Source organism: Mycteria americana, chromosome 8 (genome assembly GCF_035582795.1).
Source record: "Mycteria americana isolate JAX WOST 10 ecotype Jacksonville Zoo and Gardens chromosome 8, USCA_MyAme_1.0, whole genome shotgun sequence".
NCBI lineage: Eukaryota > Metazoa > Chordata > Aves > Ciconiiformes > Ciconiidae > Mycteria > Mycteria americana.
Window position 1 is genome coordinate 47,679,952 of NC_134372.1, and position 22,075 is coordinate 47,702,026.

At 42.6% G+C, this 22,075-nt stretch overlaps 2 protein-coding genes across 2 annotated transcripts in view; both read right to left on the bottom strand.

The window, feature by feature from the left end:
- SLC7A5 (solute carrier family 7 member 5) overlaps positions 1-1,415 on the bottom strand; it is a 36,785-nt gene extending 35,370 nt beyond the window's left edge. The window contains exon 1 of the mRNA XM_075510987.1: positions 702-1,415. Within this exon, the coding sequence (XP_075367102.1) occupies positions 702-1,305 (604 nt within the window). The 5' untranslated portion in view covers positions 1,306-1,415. The remainder of the gene's footprint in view (positions 1-701) is intronic.
- Positions 1,416-4,408: 2,993 nt separating this feature from the next.
- On the bottom strand, positions 4,409-22,073 carry CA5A (carbonic anhydrase 5A). The gene is made up of 7 exons (XM_075510988.1): positions 21,869-22,073; positions 20,200-20,397; positions 16,015-16,133; positions 14,182-14,277; positions 13,934-13,996; positions 11,348-11,503; positions 4,409-9,391 (listed from the first exon to the last, which is right to left on the bottom strand). The coding sequence occupies exons 1-7, from the start codon at positions 21,969-21,971 to the stop codon at positions 9,212-9,214; spliced, it is 915 nt and encodes a 304-aa protein (XP_075367103.1). The 5' UTR covers positions 21,972-22,073; the 3' UTR covers positions 4,409-9,211.
- Positions 22,074-22,075: the final 2 nt, after the last annotated feature.

Genomic DNA, 22,075 nt, shown 5'->3' on the forward strand with positions numbered 1-22,075 from the left:
AGAGCTTTGTGTGCCACGGCAGACATCAGTGGCCCTAAATTCATCACAGCGTGACCGAACTTCTCCGCAAGGCAAGGTCTCACGAGAGATAATGTTTGCTAGCAAAAAAAGCCAAAGGGTTTTCGGGCGCAGTATCAGTGCACATACAGGCGAGAAACATCTCACCTCAAAACTGGTGCTGAAAACAGCCAGGCACTGCAGCACAGGCCACTTCAGCACCAGTTGCTCATGACGGGTCATTTCCCAGCTCCACGTTATCCCAATGGCTGCACAGAACGGCCCAGCCCAGCACCCCAGGGCTGCAAGGGGATTTTACCCGAACACACTCCTGTAGGAGGACCCAAGAAATCCCATTCCAGCAGCCAGGCAAAATGCACGTTGCATTGATCGCGTGCTGCTGGCCGCACTGCTGGAAATCGGAAGAGGCTCGCTAGCCCCTAAGTGGCAGTTTGGGAATGTTTTGCTCAATTTCTTTGGGATGGGGCCACTTTTCTTACTCACGCTGTCCAAAACAGCTCCCCCCCCCCCCAAAAAAAAAACCCAGTATGGAGCCAGTTTAGCAGAGGAGAGATGGTGCATCTCCTACAAAGCGACGGCCTCAAGGCAGTTTGGGCTGACTTTCTGGGGAAGGCGATGGTGAGCGCGGAGCCACGTGGGGCGGCAGGACAGCAGGCACCCAGAGCGGGTCTGCGGGTACTTACGGACACAGAGACAGGCCACCAGCTTGGCAGCCTCCTCGGGCACCGGGCAGGTGGGGAAGATGGGCTTGAGCAGGTAGGTGGCGAAGACCAGAGCCACGATGTACTGCGAGGAGGGCCGGATGATGAGCAGCTCTATCCAGAGCTTGAGGAAGGCGGGCAGGGAGCCGTACACCTCCAGCATGTAGGCGTAGTCCCCGCCGGACTTGGTGATGGTGGTGCCCAGCTCAGCGTAGCAGAGGGCACCCACGATGGAGAAGGCCCCGCAGACGGCCCACACCACCAGCGACAGCCCCGGCGAGCCGGCCTCCCGCAGCACGCCGGTGGGGGTGACGAAGATGCCGGAGCCGATGATGGTGCCCACGATGATGGCCACGCCGTTGAGCAGCGTGATGGAGCGCTGCAGGGTCACCCCCTCTCCCTCGGCGGAGGCGCAGGGCGAGGGCGAGCGGGCGCAGCCGTTCTCCTGCGCCCCACCGCCCGCCGCCTCCAGCATCTTCTCCATCGCCTGCTTCTCCTCCTCCTGCGCCAGCGAGGAGGCCGAGCCCGCCGGGCTCCTCTTCTTCACCGCGCTGCTGCTGCTGCTGCCGCCGCCGCTGCCCGACATGGTGGCGCGGCGCGGAGCGGGGCGCGGGGCGGCGGAGCGGGGCGCGGAGCGAGGCGGGCGCGGCACGGCGCTCCGCCGCCACCATGCAGCCGCCCCTTTTGTTCCGGCGGCGGTGGGCGGCGTGCGGCCAGCGCCTCCCGCTTAGGCGGGGAGCGCGGGCCTGGCCGCCTTTCCGGGGGGAGGAGGAGGAGGAGGAGGAGGAGGAAGGGGGTGGTGCAGTGCCCCCGGCTTGCGCGGGCAGCCGCCGGCCGGGCCCCCGGAACCGGCAGCGTTGTCCGCCCCGATCGGCGGATCTCTTCGAGGCGCACGCCGCCCCCCTCCGCCCTTCCCCGCGCCCCAAGAGAGCGAAGAGGCGCGGCGGGGAGCGCGGGAACCAAGGGAGGGGAGCGGCCCCCCGCCGCCTCTGCCCCCGGCTCCGGGGTACAGGGGGGCTCCCCGCTGTCGGCTGCCCGGAGGGGAGGTTTGTTACCATTCATTCTCCTGCCTAGGCCGCACTGCGTGTTCTTACCAAGGAGAACGGGTCTGTGTGTGTGTGTGTAAACCTAAAATTCAGCAAAACCGGCGTCTCCCCCCCCAGCCCCATCCGATTTTAGTGCACTTACTCTACTCTTTTATTCGACACGTTCACACAAGCAGAGGCCAAGGCCCAGCTGCTGCATCACCTGCGTTTCCGCAGAGGCACTGCAGAAATCGCCTGTCATTTGGGACACCAAGATCACCAAAAAGACTTGTTTGCAAAAAAAAAAAATAAAATTTGCCAATCTGACAAGCGTGCCGGCAAAACGAGCAACTTCTACCGCACTACCTGAATGAAGGCATAGGTTTTGCATCCAAGGACACTTACTGGGATATTTCACAATAGTGCCTAAGGAGCCAGTTCTTTAGCAAATTGAGACTCCCTCTTGTCCTTGTGGATAGGAGATGATAGAAAGAAGATAGGAGATGAGTTCAGAGGCTAAAGCCTGGACGCCCTGATTCTCAACAACGCTCATTGCCATTGAGAGGCAGAAGCGGTACCTTTGGAGAGCTGTTTCTCAGCAAGTGATTAGTTAGTGTCACACAAGAAGTCGTGCCCAAGCTCTGAAACCCAAGGTCGGTGTCCATCCTCCCTGGACCATCCTCCTTCCTTGCAAGTTGCAGCCACGCTTCGGTACAGGCAGTAGGGTGGGTCAGGAGGTTTTCTGCAACATACCTCAGAGAAAGGTGAGCTCTGCATTCTGGGGAAAGATGGAACATTTCAGTAACATTTTCAGGCACTGGTAATTGGCATCATGACCATCTCCAACCATGACAGGGATCCCCAGCAGCCCCTTGAAGCACTGATCAGAACCTGACATCTAGTGGCTGTTAGCCACAGCAGCCCAGAGGCTTAAAACAGTTTCTTAAAACCACTTCTCCAGTTATATGAACATACGTATTTAGGAGGAAAACTTAGACAAAAATTACCTTTGCACCGAGCATGTTTTTCTAGTTTTCAAAGAGATTGAAAAGACTGTGAAAATTAATTTAAATTAAACAAAACAGCAAAACATACTTATCACACAACTTCCCTGAAACCCCCAAAGCCCTTCTTTAGCCTACTAGCTTAACATTAGCCCCACTGCAGAGGCTATATGGCCGCAATCTAAACCAAATATTTCTCAAAGTAAGATTTACCAACGCTTACTTGTTGCTGTATTTCATACTTTTGCCTAGGCAAAATGTTCACAGGACCATAAAACCAGAAAAAAACCCCTGTTTCCTACAACACGCAGGATTGTCTCTGCATTGGCCACATTACATCAGGATCCAGCAGACAGGACTCGAATTGAAGTAAGATGTACGCTTCAGATATTTTCAGCTGAATGCTCAAACTCAGTTGTATAGTTGGATGAACAAAATCATTCATCAATGGATTTACTTCACCAGGGCTCTGGACTAAGTTCTTACCTTAAGGCAAATAAATGAACTGCTTGGTGGTTGGCATCTTACACCTGATGTTAACCCAATTCACAGACATTTCCATTAACTTCCACAAGAATGGGACCAAGTTATCTTTTTCTATCTGCATCCAATTCTTCCAAAAGGGAATTTCTTAACAGACTGACAGCTGAGAATTTGCAGACTTTGCTCTTGGTTTTGACACCATTTCCATTTGGAAATCCTGGGATCAAGAAGCAGTGGAGCAGCCACTGAACTGCCATATTTAAAGTCAACCACATACTTGACCGTCTTGCAAATTAATCAATCGGACTTAATTCTGCAACTGTTTCTCCATTTGTATTGCCGAGAAAATACCTGCTTTGCAGTCATGGTGTTAGGGTGTGTTCATATAGTGCTTTATATCTTCAAAGCACTCCACAAATGCTAAGTATTATTATCAGTTCTGACCACGAACATTAACTCTCTTCAGGCCCCCAAGTTATTCCGCAGAATCTTTGAAGACTATTTGATTATACAATCAGTTCTCCATATGCTAATACTCAGGCACTTCAAGTTTGTCACATCAAAAAGAAAGACGGAAAGAATTATTTGTCAGAAAGACAAATAATTACCAATATCAGAAGTAAATTGGCCATTTGTTAGAAGTAATGTGTATGTTCTTAACCATTTATCGGGAGAGCTGCCTTGATCAAAATAAGACAGCCTGCTGGAACCAAATAAGCCATTTCTTTAGCGAACACCTCAGCTATACCAATGCAAGAGCTTATAAGCTTTTTTGTTGGGTAAATGGAAGTGGTGGTAGCTTCTAGAACCCTTAAATAGTAATAATAGTGGAGCTGGCCTCACTCTTAACCCATGCCACTCCTCTTTCATGCTGAAATGGCTTGCCTACCATGAAGGGTACCAAACAGCACAGTTTGGGAGGCCTTATATATAAAAAAGTATTGTCTACAGTTATTGTAGGGGGGAATTCCTTAACCAGGAATGTAATCTCCTACTTTTCCCATCAAAAGAAGTGGAAACTTGTTTGAATTAATTCAGCTAAGCATAACATATCTACATGATATCTAGACTCTAAGCATGGCTAAGCAGTGAGACAGAGAAATTAATGCTGATTCCACCTCATTAGCCAATTTTTATTGATAAAAGTAATTTATTTTACTCAGTTTTTTTCGGGTTATTTGATTAGATTATTGTAGCCACAACCACTAAATGTGAAACTGTTGAGAGTTACACCACACATCAGATCAACACTCAGTTTTATCAAGACCAATTACACAACTGAAAAAGGAGCTTAGTTGACAGGTCGAGTTTAAATGATCAGTGTCAAATGAAGCCGTTTAGCAAAGATCCTCAAAATTTGGAATCCCATTTTAGACGGCATGTTGCATCTAGCTGAATGTAACAAATAATTAGATATCCTTCCATCAGTACAGCGGCAACAGAGAGGTCATTGTTCTTTCATTCCAATTATAATACAGTTCAGCAGAGTCCTTCATAGCTTTTAAGTATCACAGAACGTCTGACATCTGATTAGACTCCACTCATAATGAACTGGTTCATTCTCAAGGAGAAATTGTATTATTTTCTTGACAGAAAAATCTACTTGTTAACTTGGAGAGCTTAATTACACAATGAGATAAAGACACAGGTTTCTCTGTGTTTCTTTATTGCATAGTCACACACTAATTTAACAGTTTAAAATACAGCAGCTAGAAGTTTCTTTACATCAGGTAAAAACTGAGGAAAAAGGCCTGTATCCTAGAACAAAAGGCATTCCCTGTTACATATGCTGACCGCAAAGACAATTATTTCAGTAAATTATGATTAGGCAGATAACATATTAAAATACAGAATGTAATAACTGCCATGAAAACAAGATGCACAAAGAAAAATAGCAAAGATGTGCCAAGAAATACAAGTTAAGACATTCAAAATTAAGGCATTTAAATTTTAAAGCAAATACTATTGACTATGAAGTTGAGCAGAAAAAGGGACCCTTCCTCAAAAGTAAGCTAGGTAGAATTCCAGTACTCTAAAATCCAGTAGATTGTCATGAGATCAAAGCAATCTCCATTTCTATAGTTTCAAAGCCAAAAGATACACTCCTGTCAGACTTGTGGTAAAAATACCAATGCAAGCCATCCATGAGAGAAGACAACAAAAGAGCAGTCAGGGATATGTGGTGGCGTACACCTGAAGTGCACTGGTGTGAAAGTTCTGGAATGTAGGAATATGCATCAAACATTCAAACGCCATATGAAGTCGTTCCAACCATGAAGTCACCAAAAATGAGACTTCTGAGAAGAGCGGTATTTAACAGAAATATTGAAAGGCAGTTGGAAGTCAGACCAAGACGGATGCAGATCTATGCTCAAAAAAACCTTCTGTTCCCATTTCAATAAGCTGCCCTCAAAATTATTTCTATTACAGCCTTTAATTCCTAGTACTTATTGCCACAGGAACGCCTCCCAGTACAGTATTAAGTAACGGAAGTGACTACCATGCAAGGACAAATACAAATGTGTGCTTTGACCCTTTTGTATTGTACCATCTAAAAGAAGAGCCTGAAGATTCCTATGCAGACACCTTTCAAATAGAGTTTAACTAAGTTGTGCAAAATCATTACAAATATTAGCTCTAGTCCAACAATCAAATCATTTCCCCCTCCACGCAACTGAGAGAATAAGGCAAAAGAATTATACCCCATCTTCTGTTTTACATACATGTGCAAGAACACAGAATTATTTTTCTTGAAGTTAGCTTTTGCAAGGCCAATACAGTCTTTGTAACATAAAAGTTAAAAAACCCAAAAAACCTTTCTGTTCGTTTCCAGACTTCTAATTTCAACAACAATCTGCCCTGCGACTGAGATACTGCCTACCTTAACCAGAGATGCTAAAACAGACATGTAAATGCAAGACTCAAAAACCAGCCAAATAACTGTAACAGAAAATCCCTGTAAAGCTTATTTTTATAGCACAGTAGAGTTAATTTTTTCTATGCTGACCCTGTTTCCAGCTATTTGAAATGATCAGTGCTGAAATTGATTAATTTTATGTCAGTATACTTAGATATGATTTTATCTAAATATGTATGGAGTATAGCGTATTAACTGTATGATATGACCGGATAATAGACCTATTCTCTAACAAAACTTCCATGACAATACTTTAACAATGTAAGTAAATATCTATGATAATTTTAAATAGATCATTGAAAATAGAATATTCAGCATCATCTCTCCTGGATGCATGGTGGTGAGCATATTAAAAAGATTTACACACCTAGGAAGAAAATTTGGTTCAGTGGAACAAACCTAACCATTGAGAACTCAGTTGGTTATGAGCATACTACAGCATTATAGAGCATCTAAAGATTAAACATTTACACCACAGTAGTTCCCGAAGAACAAAATATGTATTTTGTATTTGCATAGGCTAGGAAAGCTATATTAACTAGTGAAACGAGCTCAGTGGATCAGAGGTACACAAAAACCTGGTGAAAGTTACCAAGGCAACTAAAAAACTTTGAGCAATTGCATGAAGCTTTTTAAAAGACCTGTTCGTATACGATAGGGATATTGATGCAGGCTACCTACAGATAGCTTAGTGCTGCTGAGTCAACTGTATTTTTAAATGTGAAGGAGACATTAAGATGTCTTTATATTACAGTTTTTCCTAACTGCTAATAATGAGTAGCAAAAATATCAAAAGATAGACAAGATATGTGCCAGTTCTGAATCATGGCCATCTTTCTACGGGGTCCTCCTCAGAAAAAATGTTTGCAAGAACGCCTCTGAATGAAAACCTCAAGCTTAACAATTACTAGATCAACTACGCTCAGGCAGAAAGTAAAAGAATTATTTTCCTGTTGCCAGAACTGTGGATGTCCCTTCCAAAATTATTTTGGAACCTGTCATTCTCTAGCAAAACCATCACTGATGTGATTCTGCAGACCAGGAGCATAGTAAAAAGTCTGTCTGATGATCCCAAACACTGTATACTTCAACTGAGACAGTATTGTTCAACCAAGTTGATATAGATGGTATAGTTCTGCAGAGTTCAACCAAGATGGTAAGGTTCAACCGAGCAGTAAGGGCTTGGGAGAAGTAATGAAACTGAAGATATATATGGCCATGTTGAATATACTACACAGTAAAAATAAGTATATTACACTGGGATAGAAGAGAGGTTTTCTTACATTTACTACGTAGAGTCACTCTACGGTTAAGTGGCCACATTTCAAATTGCCAAGGGAGAAAGGCACAATGTAATAACAGCCTGAGGTAGAGCTATTAAGGAAGCAAAGGCAGGACCTGGGCACTTAATTGGTTAAACAAGAATATTCAAAAGCCTTAAAATCATCAGGGTCACACTAAAAAGTGTTAAAGTGCGTTTAAACTGAACACTTGGACTTAAAAAAAAAATCGATTCTAAAGTCCTGAATTTAGCATTGACAAGCTAGTGTCCTGGCATCACTTGTCCTGAATCATGCCAGCAACCAGTGACTTTGCTTACTGGCAGAAGCAGAGCAAGTAACATCTGTTCTCCAAGAAGACTCTTCAAATACTATCAATCAAGATCCCACCATGAGTTTACAGACAGACCAGCTCCTCATCAGAAAATCTGACCATACATTTGGTACATGAATTTCATGCACAGGCACACTGTTAAATACAGTAAAGCATAAAAAGCCAGTGAGAAAGGTGCTTGAGAGAAAATTATGGCTAGTAGTATGCTTCAGAGGTAGATAATACTTGTGGCAATTGGACCGTAACTCTAGGATAAGGCTCCACAGCTGGCAGCTTACAGAATTTTGTCTGGTCCACAAATACATTTCAACCACCACTTAACTTCGTTACCATAAGGTGCTAAAATACAATCTGGTCCCCAGTTGTCATGAAGCTAGATAACTCTTTTTATAAGAAAAGTACATCTTAAGACAAAACTTTGAAGAGAGTGCACTGGTGCTCTATGAGTTACTGAAAAAAAAAAAACCAGCCCCAAAAAAACCCCTTTCAAGTATCTGAAGGCTGCATTTTGTCCATACTCTCCTAGCACTGGATTAGGTTTCAGAAATTGGTTGGTTTTTCTTTTCCTCCAAAATCCCATTGGGAGGGCCAGCTGGGGCTTATCTAATTTTGCTTTCCTTTGATGTGATCAATTTCCCGGGATCAATGGGACATTTTCACCTAATTTGCTGCTCTTGCCAGTCTTGAGATACTGGTGAATTCTCTTCCGCTCTCTTCTCCTGGCACATTATTAATACAGAAAAGTAAAAGCTGCCGAAGCTAAAAGATTCTACAGTTGTTATAAGGTTTTGGAAAAAGTATTCTGGCTTGTGGTGTATATAGAGTGGACATTCTGAGGCATCCATATCAAACATGGATCATGCAGTCAATAGAATGTAGAGAGGTTAGATTCTATAAGTCATTTTTCCCCTTCTCCTCGTCATCCTAAGCACCAAGGAAAAAGGAAGAAGATAAAATGTCTCTGTATATGTGACTAGAGAAGCTAGTTCTCTTCCCAAACCTCTGAAACAATTCCACAAAAGGACCTGATCAGTATTAATCCTTTTCACTTCACGCTTCCTGCTTGGTAACACGTTTAGTTGGGATTATTAATTCATGCAAGTCACTGAAAGAGCATTTGAAGAGACATGGAACAATTCAGAAAAGAGGCAGGGGATAAGATCTCCTGCCCTTATTTTTCATTTAACTGTCAGAGTAATTCCTTATTGATCCCTGCTTTAAAGCAAGTCAATTTGTTATGGGTTAATATTATTTACTTCTTTAAAAACACAGAACTAAAAAACCCCACAACTTCTCTATTGCAGGTCAAATGGCACTTAGCAGAACTGAAACTGGCTGGCTGTGAAACTGTACGGCCTACACACACTGCAGAAAAAAAGGAAAAATAATTAAAAAATAATGTCAGTTATATGCAGGTATTGCAGTTTGAACTGACATTTCATGGGCCATCTATGGCATGATCTGCTCAGCATGGTCCTTGGGCTGTACTTCGGTATTCAAGAGATGCCTGCTTTGGAAGGATGAACGGACGGTTCGATTCATTAATGGCTGAAGAGGGCGAAAGTTGTCTACCATTCTCTTTTCTTCTTCACCATCTGAAGTAAAGAGCAGCATCCGAAATGCCTCCAGCTGAGAATGAGAAATGTCCAATTTTGTGACTTACTAACTGGAGAATTATTGGAGTTCACGACAAAACACAATCATTCATGTTTGGGGGGGGAAAAAAAAATCAAAGGTACTATTATATTTGCATTCTGAGAAATTTTAGCACCAACTTCTGGCACTTCTTTGTCACTGGCTGGTAAAGATTACGCCATCATCTGTATCAATGCAGAAGATGAATTGTCAGTCATCTGCCATCTTCAGGCAAGCTAAATCTCAAATGTGGCATGTCTGAGACAGAACTGATTCCCATTCAAATACGGGAACATATGCCATCTTTAAATAAACCTCTCCACCCTTCTTAACAGGAAGGGTGTAAATTATCTTATACAGACATGCATATGCTGGCACCCAGAAAAAAGGGAACCTCAACAAGCAACAATCTACATAGTTGTTGTTCTCAGTGGTTTATAACTGGGGATGACAATAAAGTATGCAGCAGATCAGCTTTTAATGCTCACAAAGGCATTACGATGTTAAGTAAACTATGAGCCTTTCTATGCCATAAAAGAATGAGAAAGAAGAAAAGCCAAGGGGAAAAAAAAAAAAAAAGACAAAAAGTTTCAATTGAAAAGAAGAACGACACACTATGCATTCAGTTCTCTCTGCTCTGTTAACAATCTTCAGTTCTTCCCGTCCTGTTCCTTTATGTGAATTAAAACATTAAGGTCACGTACATGCCTATTCTTCAGAGTTAGTGTTTGTTTGGAGCATGACTTTCTAGATGGACTAGCTCCACACAAAAGTTGTATTAAAAAAAAAAAAAACCACCCAAACCCCGTATTTTGCCTCATGTCGTTGGACTCACACTTCATTATTAATCAAAGCCTCAAAAAACAGGGACAATGCACAGGTAACTTTCTGTGCCTCTTAAACCATGAAAAAATAGTAGATTTTTTTTTGGTTGTTCTTTTTTACTTGCTTTGCAACAATCTCCAAGACGACTTCTTTGCTGTAATGCCCCTCAAAGTACTCCACTTCTTTGAATAGACAAAGAAATCCTGAAAACTTCCAACAAAAACTGCAATTGTAGTACAATTTCAATGTGTCCTCCTTCTGACCATTTTCTACTTGTCCCTACATCTACCAAGGAATACCATCACATTGAAACATGAAGTACTAAAATTAAAAGCAGTGGAGGGCATATGGTGACAAGTTTTGGTTGGTGTCAGAGCAGATTATAGACCACGAACTCCTCCACTTGAAATAACTTCTGTAATACAAACATTTGCTGAAACCCTGTTTGTCTGTCCTTTTTAAAGGGGAATTAAAAAAAAAAAAAAAAAAAGGAATTCAAGGACAGTACAGCCAAACATAGAGTAAACATGCCTACAAAGGCCCAGTGGGGACTCACTCTATCTCTCGCCATCAGAATGGCATGTGAAGGACTCAGAGCCACCCACCATCCCTTCTGTACCTTCAGAGCCCACCCAAGGGAAGAACAGAGGATTAGCCCTTGCAGTCTCTGCAAGATCTCTGTGCAAATGCACGTGGCTATCAAGAATATGCAGAAAAGGTCAGAATTTGGAAATTCACAAAAGCTGCCCTTTCTCCTCCCTCCCTACCACAAAAAGGGCTGCATCCTGGCACGGAGAGCAAAATTATGCAGTGTTCCAATAAATAACCTCAGAAGTTTTCAAGGGGCAGCTTCCAGCATAAAACATTGTTTATCACAGATCAAGATAAAACTTCATCTGAGAGCTGGAGAAGCATCTTTACCTGCTTACAGAAGAGATCTTAAGTCTTTCAATATTAGCTGTTGTTAATGTCAGGATACCTCCCCAAGCAAATACTGAGTGTGAAGCAGCCACTGGTCTCTGTGTATTCAGAGAGAATTACTGGTACTGGTAAGCAACTAGTTCTGTGCATCTTCCCCCCCATGGCAGCAGGCAGTCAAACAGGTATGGTAAGCATGAGATTTACCTGATTCTCATCAACCTCGATTGGCTTCTTCTTAATAATCCATGTGACTGATTCAGTAAGTGGGGGAGTAGTCAAAGAGCCTGCGTAGGTCCAATAATCAGGGCATGAAGGTATCAAACAGGAGGGATCAAAGACATCAAACTCGACAACAGTGTCCTAAATCCCAGAAATAATTTATTTTTTAAAATTGTATTTTGACAATAAACTGATAGAAGATTTAAAGAGATCTTAACAATGAGATTAAATACTGTACGTGTTATGTATGCATATGCGGAATTAGGTATTGTGAATATTAATAATGACCTACTGTCCTGGTTTCAGCTGAGATAGAGTTAATTTCCTTTATAGTGGCTGGTATGGGGCTATGTTTTGGATTTGTGCTGAAAACAGGGTTAATACAGAGATGTTTTAGTTATTGCTGCACCAGTCAAGGACTTTTCAGCTTCCCAGGCTCTGCCAGGTGCAGAAGAAGCTGGGAGGGGGCACAGCCAGGACAGTTGATCCAAACTGACCAAAGGGCTATTTCATACCATATGACATCATGCTCAGTATATAAAGCTGGGGAAGAAGAAGGAAGGGGGGACATTTGGAGTGATGGCGTTTGTCTTCCCAAGTAACCATTATGCGTGATGGAGCCCTGCTTTCCCGGAGATGGCTGAACACCTGCCTGCCCATGGGAAGGAGTGAATGAATTCCTTGCTTTGCTTCACTTGCGTGCGCAGCTTTTGCTTTACCTATTAAACTGTCTTTATCTCAACCCTCGAGTTTTCTTACTTTTGCTCTTCCGATTCTCTCCCCCATCCCACCCGGGGGGAGTGAGCGAGTGGCTGCGTGGTGCTTAGCTGCCGGCTGGGGCTAAACCACGACACCTACATAAAATAGTAATTTAAAACCCCATGAACTTGTACAAAATTGGTAAGCTGGGTTTGAGGCATAAGAGGCAGCTAGGAGTAGACAAAATTTAAATATTTCTGTTGTCCCCACAAGCCATTAGGAATTCAGTGCAAAAGAACCAAGGAGTGCAAGGAGCAACTGACTACATCTTTGTGGGAGCTAGAAACAAACAGGAAAAAGAAAGAATAAGTGGCGGATAAGTTCAGGTAGTTCTGCCAGATATACTTAATAGACTGCAAACAACAGTGCTTTTACTTTTCACCACGTTGATTTTAGGCAGCGGGGAAAGAACTAAAATTTTATTTAAATCACATCAAGTATTCATGTCTCCAGAATGTGCACTCCCACAAGTGAGATACTAGACAGCGTGTAGGAGCTTCAGAGCCCATGATTTCCTACACAAACATTTTACTCCTGGGGTATTTCCAGGATATACTGGCAATGCAGGAAAGGAAGATCCTGTTTTTCCTTAGATAGGCTCCATCAGTTCCCCACTAAGAATGAGAAATATTAAAGTAAAGAATTTTTCAAAAATAGGGGGTTGGACGAGAGATTCTAGATGGGAGCTTTGACCCGTCATGTGAGCGAGGAAGGTGCAAGGACATCAGAACAGGTATTATCTGACCTTCCTCCTCCTCCTCACCAGGGTGATGTTCCTCAGGGTTTGGTGCTTAAGTCAGTGATAGCGCTGGCAAGGCAACAAAGGTTTTCAAACGTTTTAAACCAAGTGCTGATGAGTTGCTGGGTGACCAACACCCTTTGGAAATGAGATCCCTTTCAGAGCAGCCCCCGTGCAGCTTGATGAGCCTAATGTTCGATACAATTCTTTTTTTTTTTTTAAGACCTTGACTTTAGTTTCTTTCAAATTCATATGCTGTAAAATATTATATTCTCATAATGATGTATATTCACAGATTTTTGTAGGTCTTTTTGGCACTGAACTGACTTGTTTGGCATTTGTCTGGCAGAATTTTCACTACGCTGCCATAAATGTTTTATTTGGATAAAAAAAAAAAAAACTTTCTGCGATAAATAATGGCACAGCGACTTCAACTGGATGTGCTTACAAGCCAGCAAAATTCTGGATGTGTGTTTTTTGTGTGTACTTTCAAAAACGAACAGGCACCTGGAGGGGCATGAGCTGCTTCTGAGCACTATCAGAGACACAGCACTCCCTCTCCTGGCAGAAGTCAGAAATCAGCTATGAAGAAAGAGTCCCATTCCCCACGCAGAAAATTTACAGTGTTTAACTCCTCGTCAAAGATCAGACAAAAATCAGAAAGCCTTAATTCCACACGAAATAAACTACCACTTTACACAGCACAGAAAGCTGCTTCCAGTTAAACAACGTACAAAAACTAATCCAGTGGCATCTGCTTTCATAGAAGCAGAAGGGCAGGCTTCAGTGAGGGCAAGCATTAAACATGTGCATGCTCTTCTAAGGGGAAATCTCAAGAACATAATTTCTTAAACCATGAGGTTTGGAAAGCTTAAAGTATACGATTCCTCCTTCAAAATTAGCTTCGCCCCCCCCCAATCAACAATTCACCCAAGGTGTTGATCAGGCCCCCTACTGACATTTAAGGAATAAAGCATTTATTAGTGTTTTGCTATTCTCAAAGTCTTCTTTATGTTGAATGACTACATTAGCTATGATGAGTGATAACTGGTGGGACACTTAAGAATACTTACCTTGTGTTTAACTGCTGGCAAGGCATCAACCAGTGTCTGCAGCCCTTCATGATGTGCTCCCAGCTGCAGAAGACAGGTAGGAGTTAGAGAATCATTAAGCTGATATTCTACATATGTAGAAAAAATACTTAATCAGTATTTTTTGAAAACAACAACAATAACAATCTAGAAGTATTTTGTCCTAAATCGATTTTAACAAAATGAAAATAAAAAGGCATCATTACAGCTTATTACACAAAGTGAAATACCTTTAAAAACACTCCAATAACAGCCAAGCCGTTACCTTCCATTACAGCTTCTTCAAAAGTTGGGTACACAACGGCATTCCAGTGTACTAAATGCAACTGAAATATAAATGAATGAGAAATCAACACATGCACAGAGCACAGCAACGATATCAAGAAACTTGACTTTCAATCTCTGCTGCATTTGGTCCTTGGCAATTTGAGACGCTGCAGTGAGCTACCTCAGAAACCACACACCACAGAAATGAGGACCAAAATGTTATTGGAAAATAATGGTACTTCCCTTCTTTTTTTTGCCTTTTTTTAAACAATAGCTAAAGACCCATAAACTACATTTCACACATATGAAAGGGATTTTGTTCGTGGGAGACTGATTACAAGAATTCTAGTTAAAGGCACAAAAAAGCTTAGTATACCTGGAACTAAACACCTAACAGCAAGAACAGAGCATGCTATTCTGCTAAGGAACATTCTCCTGCACACAACATAAGCTTCCTCTGCGTTGCTCCCAGTCCAATACAAGGGTTCCATTGCGGGGTTTTGTGTATTAAATAGATAGCCAGCACCAGTCCCAAAACTTAGTCATACAGTCTTGCTGTTAATAAATATCTTGCCAAGCTGACAAGCATCATTATGAACGCATTTACAGGAGATGAACATCTTCTCAAAAATAAGCAATAATAATTTTTCAAATTCTCCATCTTTGGCATACAACTATGTTATACCTGTCATACTTTCCTCTCTGAGCAACTGAATCCGTATTTTTCCCTGTTGGCTCCATCCTTTTTATTGACTCTCTTTCTGCCTTAGTAGTTACTTAAGCACAAAAGTTTTGCTACTTTAATAATTGCTTAGGAGTTGAAAACAGAAAATAAAGGTATCATTATAACCACTGTACTACCATAGAACTCTGCTGTACATTATTCGAACAACCTTCAGAAACACACAAAAAATTGTTGATAACTGGAATAAACTTTCTAACATTAGCCAAAGCTCTGGGGTCACACACATAAGACAGTTATTGTATATAAAGTAAGCAGGACCAGGCTTCTTGAGTTACAGGTATGAGTGTGAGAATTAAATAATCTTCCATTTTCTCTTTAAATATTTTTTTAAAAGACTATTTAGTATGTGCTTTGTTTCTCTGCAAGCATTTAGTAATAATAAAGTGATTTTAAAGCCGTAAGGATTGGGAGATTTGGAGGTCCACTAGAGACAGCAGCTGAGATGCAGTGCATTCACCGGACTTGCAAGAAAACAGATCCTACACCTCATGTGAACTCTTAGCTTACTGCAGCTCAGAGGTAAAGCACTTTAATTTTTTTAATTGATATCTGAGCTTGCACATTTACCTCAGTATTTGCTGTCCACCTGATCTGCACCACATTAGCTGGGACCTGGGAGTTCATTAAGACCTGATTGTGCCCTCAGTCTGCTTTCTGTCTCATCCTTTTCCCCTTTAAAAGGAGGAAGGACAAGCAGAGCTGTGCCACTCCATCCAGACAGAGCTGGAATAGCAATGATACTTTTCTGCCTGCCATCGGCTTGTCCGGCAGCTACCCCCGTGGACATTCAGGGAGAAGAAAACTTTACTGAAACCTTCACTAATGGGGCCAAGGTTCAATTTAAGACTGTTGTTCTCCAGAAAACACAGTGAATATGAACTTACTAATAAAACAGTAGATGAGCTGTGGCACCTACCAGGTCTAAGCCTTAACAGTAAACTGTAATTCTTCAAATTGGGAGTTATCTAGCATGCAGTACAGTCACAGGCAGCCTGAGACCTAGCCTCCAGTCCCCATAAGCATTTGCATTGTTCAGCATTTTATCTCATACCTCTGCCGGGTAAAATTTACTGTCAACTGTGTGCTCTGAACCCCACTCATTTATAGCTCCCCAATGGAAGTGGAACTGCTTCAGCCTGTATTGGTTTTCCAAGGGACCTCCAACGATTACTAAAAAACAAAACAAGACATACATATTAATAAACACGATTTAGAATTGTCCAGACAAGTAACACAGCAAGATCCTGCTTGAAATAAGTTCGCCCAGGGAAGAAATCAGGTGGAGCAACTATCTTACTGAAGCAGTCCCCTATTGCTTGGCTACTTTTACAGTTTACTTTGCTATGACAAAATTGTTCAAGCAAACACATCACTGTTTTTCCCTGCAGTCTGAATCAACTATATCAAATTGAAGATGATAAGCTAAATAGTCTCCTCCTCCATCTCCCCCCAAGGGAATTATTGGGTTTTTTTTCCAATCTACATCAAGTTTGGCAGAGTCATGGTAATTACATGTTACGTTCTATGCTCTTCTCTTTGAGCAGGCATACGAGAACGGCCTTACCAGAAGAAACATGTATGATGGCAAAGCAATTAATACATCTATTAAATGACATCCCAGCAAAGCCTCAATAGCCATGAAAAATATTGACATTTCCAATGACAATACAAGACTTCAAAAATCCAATTTTGCCAGAAAAATCAGTACATTGTGTCAAATGTTCATCTCTGCTTTTTTCAAGTTACAAAAATCCAACGATACTATTCTGCTTCAACGCAGCTTTCAGACTGCATAACCAATGTTAAAAGATTTCCTGCACAGCCAGAAATATGCTAGCATTGTGCCTACCATAAACTGTTCAAGCTACACTCCACAAAGCATCTAAAATTACAGTCTGCCTGTGGACAAGATTCTGAGTTTCTGGAAGCTTTAATGCACTTTTTAGCCATGCGTAAAGGTAAACATTCACTCTGCTCTCCTGATTTCAGAAGGCCTCTCATCATTTTGCAAATACATGAATGAAAAAGTCTATGGTTAGTTTTCTGCATACTGTTGGGTTTTACTCATTTCCTCCTAATTGAACCAGGAACATCCTGCAAAGTCTTCTTGCTAGTTACTACCTCACAGCATCTGGTAAATAAGAGACCATAATTACTTCCAAAGGGTTAACAAGAAATATGTAGCTGTAGAGACCCATTTGCTGATTTTTACTTAACTGTACGTCATGGTTAAATTTTATAGCAAACCACTGTATAAAGTACATAGTCCCAACACTACTTTTGAAAAGAAGTTAATCGCTTTAATGCTAAGGAGAAAACAATGAGGCATTAAGAGCTTTTCTTGTCTTCCCCCCCCCCCCCCCCCCCGAAAGCCAGCCAGCAGTTTTGAAATTCTAAGTAGATAGGCCTGCTTGTGATAAAAGAGTAAGCTAAAACAAGCTATGCAAATTGACATTATTAATTAATTTCATCCACTGCCGCTGAGCTCTTAGCATAAATGCAACACTGACCATCACTAAAAAAATCACAATGGAGAAAGGTAACTTTCAGGGATGGGATGAAGATGTGGCCCGCACTGCCAAGTCTTTCAGAATTAATGTTTCTGCGCTCTAACGCTATCCATTCCTGATTACATGATGATGCAAACCCACAAGTGCCTACATTCATGTTAATAATCACATTCACTTGAATGTTTAACTCAAGAGTAAGGTTAGGCACAGGCACACATATGTAGAAAATCAGGTTCCTATAGTGGACAGTAGAAAGTGACAGGAAACAAAGAGGAACTTACGGCATTTTTGCCATTTCATTTCCCCTCAATTTACCAGTCTTGAAAATTTCAAAACAAAATAGAAGTTTAAAGGAACTCTAACAACAACCAGAGGAAAGAATCACATCAGCTTTTTATTGTAGCCCTAGTTCTGTTTCAGTCTCATTTCCTTGCAGCAGATGGCATACATGCACACAGACAGGACCACGTTCTGTACGTACCTTCCCCACACCCTCTATCTTCTTCATCCTCCTGCTCTGCTGATAAGCAAACACCCCACGGCAGCACTACCTTCATCTTTTGCCCAAGTCTTGTTTTGCCTCATCTCAGGAGTTGGGCATTTTTGTCTATCCTGGATGCATGTTTCATTTTGTCTTTTTCATCTTCTGTTTCAATTTTGTTGCTTTTTTTTTTTGTTTACTCATAAGCTTCCTTCTCTGGATTTCTATTATTGTTAGACAGAAGCTGGCAGAAAGAAAAATCAGAAATAGCAACAGTAAAGACAGAAAGGTAGAGCAAAGAGGCAGGCACTTGAAAACCTGGCCATTTATACAGCAACATCCCATGATCTGTTGTTTCTCTGCCATTTTGGAGTCTTATCACTGATCATTTAATGCCACTTCATTAAACGTGTCACTTCATGTCACTGATCGTTTAATGCCATCACCCTTCATTGACTTTAATTCCTTTGAGGAAGATGATGATGATGATGAAAAGGCAGCCATCCAGAAAGAGGCAGCAAGAATGCTGACACTTAAAGATTTACCGCAAGTGTTCAGTCTTAGAGGTGAAGTGGGTAAGATCTTTCAGAGCTGTGATGCGCTCGGAATAGCCAGCCTCTGAAAGGCCAGCACCCCTCTAACTGACAGTCCTGATGATTCCATGCTTGCCTCTATGTCACAAAAACTGTCCCTGTGTATTTAAATGTTGCATATTTCTTAACATTCTGCAGGCAGCTCCCCTCCATTACATCAATTCTTGCAGAAAAAAAATGACTTTCTTATCCATTGAACTGCAAACCATTACACTTTTCAGGAATGCATCCTCAACAGCGGGGTATGGCTGTATAAAGTAAAAGACTGCTAAATTAAAAGCAAAACCAATCTAAAGTTAGTAAGTTAAAACCACTGATGAGCTAGCAAGTGATGATTCCATCTTAGTCTCTCCTCTAACCCCACCTCACTAACGCAGTAACAGTTTGTACTGTAAAAACAGAAGGGCGTTACTTGGTTTCTTCATTACATATCATAGCGCTCAAATGAACAAGGGCAAGAGTATTCTCTGGGTGGAAACTAATATTCTGGGTGAACAGCTATAAACAATTAAAAAAAAAAAACAAACACCCAGATGTCACACAAGCCCCTGAAAGCTCCATGCATTCCACCACTACCATTTTTGCTGCATTGTTTTATCAGCCTCATTCCAAACATCAACCAAAAATACCGGTATCGCAGAGACAAAGCATTTGTTTGTTAACATGCTGAAAGCTTCCTTCCCAAGAGCATTACTAAATCCCTTATGAAGTTCTAGCATCTCTCATGGTAAGCAGTCACCTTAAATGACTCTAAACAAACAGGTTCAAACTTGCCGAGGGTCCCTCAATTTTTCCCTCCAGGACAAGTTGAGTAATTGACATGAATCATGTGCTTCACAATATCCCTGACCAACTGCTACCAGTTCACCTACCTTTACAAAATATCTTCTTTATACGTACCAGCAATATCCTTTGGTAAAGTCAGCTTTTAAAAGGAACAGTGGACAGAAAAATCTGAAATGTGGTAGCAGTATCTTGATTTTAAGTCACTTGACTCTATTGAGTATTTCAAAAAGAGGTCAGAGTGCTTATTCACATTAAATTGCTGGAATGAATAATTTGATTTCACATGCGTGGACTCCTGCTTATACTAAAACAACAGGAACACACGCACCTGCTCTCTATGGTAGCAGCTCAGTACTATTTAATTCTCCAAAAGCTTATTGAGATAAGTATGTATGCTTTCCAACTGAAAGTCATTTTGCTGCTGATTATTTCAAGTGCATTAAATATATCTGTTAACACCGCAAAAGAGATAAGTGGCAGATTAATAAAGTGTAATGATGGAATCTCATTTCAAATTAAGTGGATACATATACGTATGACTGAAGATTGACTCATGTAGACAAAGCTGTGATATTACGAGACCTAATCAAAAGGCAGGGCATTAAGGCTTGTGCAATAAGAATAAGTTTCAACCTACAACGGAGGATTTGTGCACAATGTCCATGGTAATAAATACATAGTAAAAGTGAGGCCTATATAGAACTTCTGCATTACAATTCCTATCACTGTAAATCCACGTTTAGCTAAAGCATTCTTTTACTGTACAGTCGTTTTCAACATGCATCCTGAGGTTTTACATCATACAAATATTTCTCCTCTCTAAGCATTACTACGACATTAAATAGCTTTTTCTGAGTTTTGCTTACTTGATCTATCAGTAGAATCATCAAACTCAACCAGGAATGAATATCCATTGTTCCAGATGTGAAGACACGTTGTTGGGTCATAGTTGATTTTCAGAGGCTTCAGAAAGGGGTCATAAACACTGTCTCTCCACTGGATATTGATTGGAGACTGTCGGGTGCCTCCAGGAATTGTAAGTGGACTCTGCCAAAGTGGATGCACTGGAAGATGATGAAGAGAGTCAGGCTCTAATGCACGATACAGAACTTCCAACTAAATACTTCAGAACTTTTTGGCAAGAGAAGGTGTTTTGGCATATTGGCTCCAAAGGCTAATTCCAGTCAGCTGATGCACAGGAAAATAATAAAAAAAAAATAATACATTCCAGTTGCATGAAGCAAAGCCACACAGGGAAGTGCAGTAATTTGACTTACAACTGTGTTGATACCTTTCTGCATTTGCAAAAAGCTCTTCAAAGAAATTCTGTCCCCTTATTTGCCAGAAAATTGTTTTCCTTCTATTGACAATTGATTTTAAGGTGGTTCTGTTTTACAGCTTTGCCAGAGTCTCCGCACACCACTTCAGCTTTCCTTATACACCAGTACCATCAACTAATGTCAGATTGCACCAGACACAGGATAACGCCCACTAGAAAGCAAAAATACTCTCTTGAAGATGCCGGTCTTCTGCCTACATGTGCTTAGGTGTTACACCACTGCTAAGGGTGTAGTGCTCCCAAAGCACCCGTACCAATATTGACCAAGACTTCCTTAGGCAGTTGGGACCTACAGCTGATTCCCACACCCGTAAAATCCTAAACTACCAATTTTGGGGGCAACTTGGGTGTCTCAAACTGGCACGAGCAGGGCAGATACATAAATAGTTTCCACAGGATTTTATTCTGCTTAAAAATGGAAATGAGACCTGTATGGACTTGGAGAGCACTTGTTCACCTGCTGTCCCCTGACATCAACAACCCACAGGCAAAGATTTTTTTGTGCTTTGCCCATCCACTGAACCCAAAACAGAGAGGCTCTCAAGCACTGTGTTAGTGGTTACTTCATCAGATACAACTGCTTGTGGTCTTTCACAAGTGGGGGGAAAAAAAGTAAAGCAAATCTTTTCACAAGCCACTCACACGAGGGGCAGCTAAACAACCTTCCCCCTCGGTTTCCTCACCAAGGGGCAAACTTTATCAGCCTGTGCAGGTCACCGCACACAGGTAACACAGAGGCGGGAGAGCAAAATATTCTCCAAAAATGCCATAGCTCTCTGTGCCATTTCCTGATGTTTCAGCGGAGGAACTGTCACAGACAAAACCAGGCTGAACTTGGCGTCCCCGCCTCTTCTACACAAACTTTCGAGGCACCGACAGCCCCCTCAGCCCGGGGGGCTGGAAGCGATGGAGGGACATGGGCGCTGCCCGTGCCCAGGCCCCTCAGCCGGGCCCTGGGCGAGCCGGGGAGGGGGCAGCGCGGTGGGCAGCAGGACTGCCTCGGGGCGGGGGACGATGAGCCGGGGGGGAGAGCGAGGGGGGCTTGGGGCAGTGACCTGCTCTCCTCAGGCGGCGGGAGCCACTCGCCTCAAGGGGTGAGGGCAGCGCCGGCCTGAGGGAGCCTGTCCGCGGGCGGCCCCGCCGAGGGAAGCGGCTCCCCCCTGAGGGAAACGGCGCGGGAGGGCGGCAGCACTCACGGGCATCTCGCAGGCGGTAGGAGCAGCAGGCGCCCAGGCTGCACCATCGTGTCCCCCGCCGTGAGGCAGCGGCCGCCCAAGCCCGGCGCAGCAGCAGCAGCATCGCGGAGGAGTCCGCGGAGTCGCCGGGCGCCACCGCCCAGCGCGGCCCGGCCCTTTCCGGCACGGCCCCCCGCCGCCATGGCTCCCTCAGGGGAGCGGGCGGTT

Coding starts and splice junctions, on each gene's coding strand:
- CA5A (XM_075510988.1), bottom strand. CDS start 21,971: ATGCTGCTGCTGCTGCGCCGGGCTTGGGCGGCCGCTGCCTCACGGCGG. Junction 14,278..16,014: donor GTAAATTTTACCCGGCAGAG/GTATGAGATAAA, acceptor TTTATATTTCAG/TTGCATTTAGTACACTGGAA. Junction 11,504..13,933: donor TGCCAGCAGTTAAACACAAG/GTAAGTATTCTT, acceptor TCTGGGATTTAG/GACACTGTTGTCGAGTTTGA.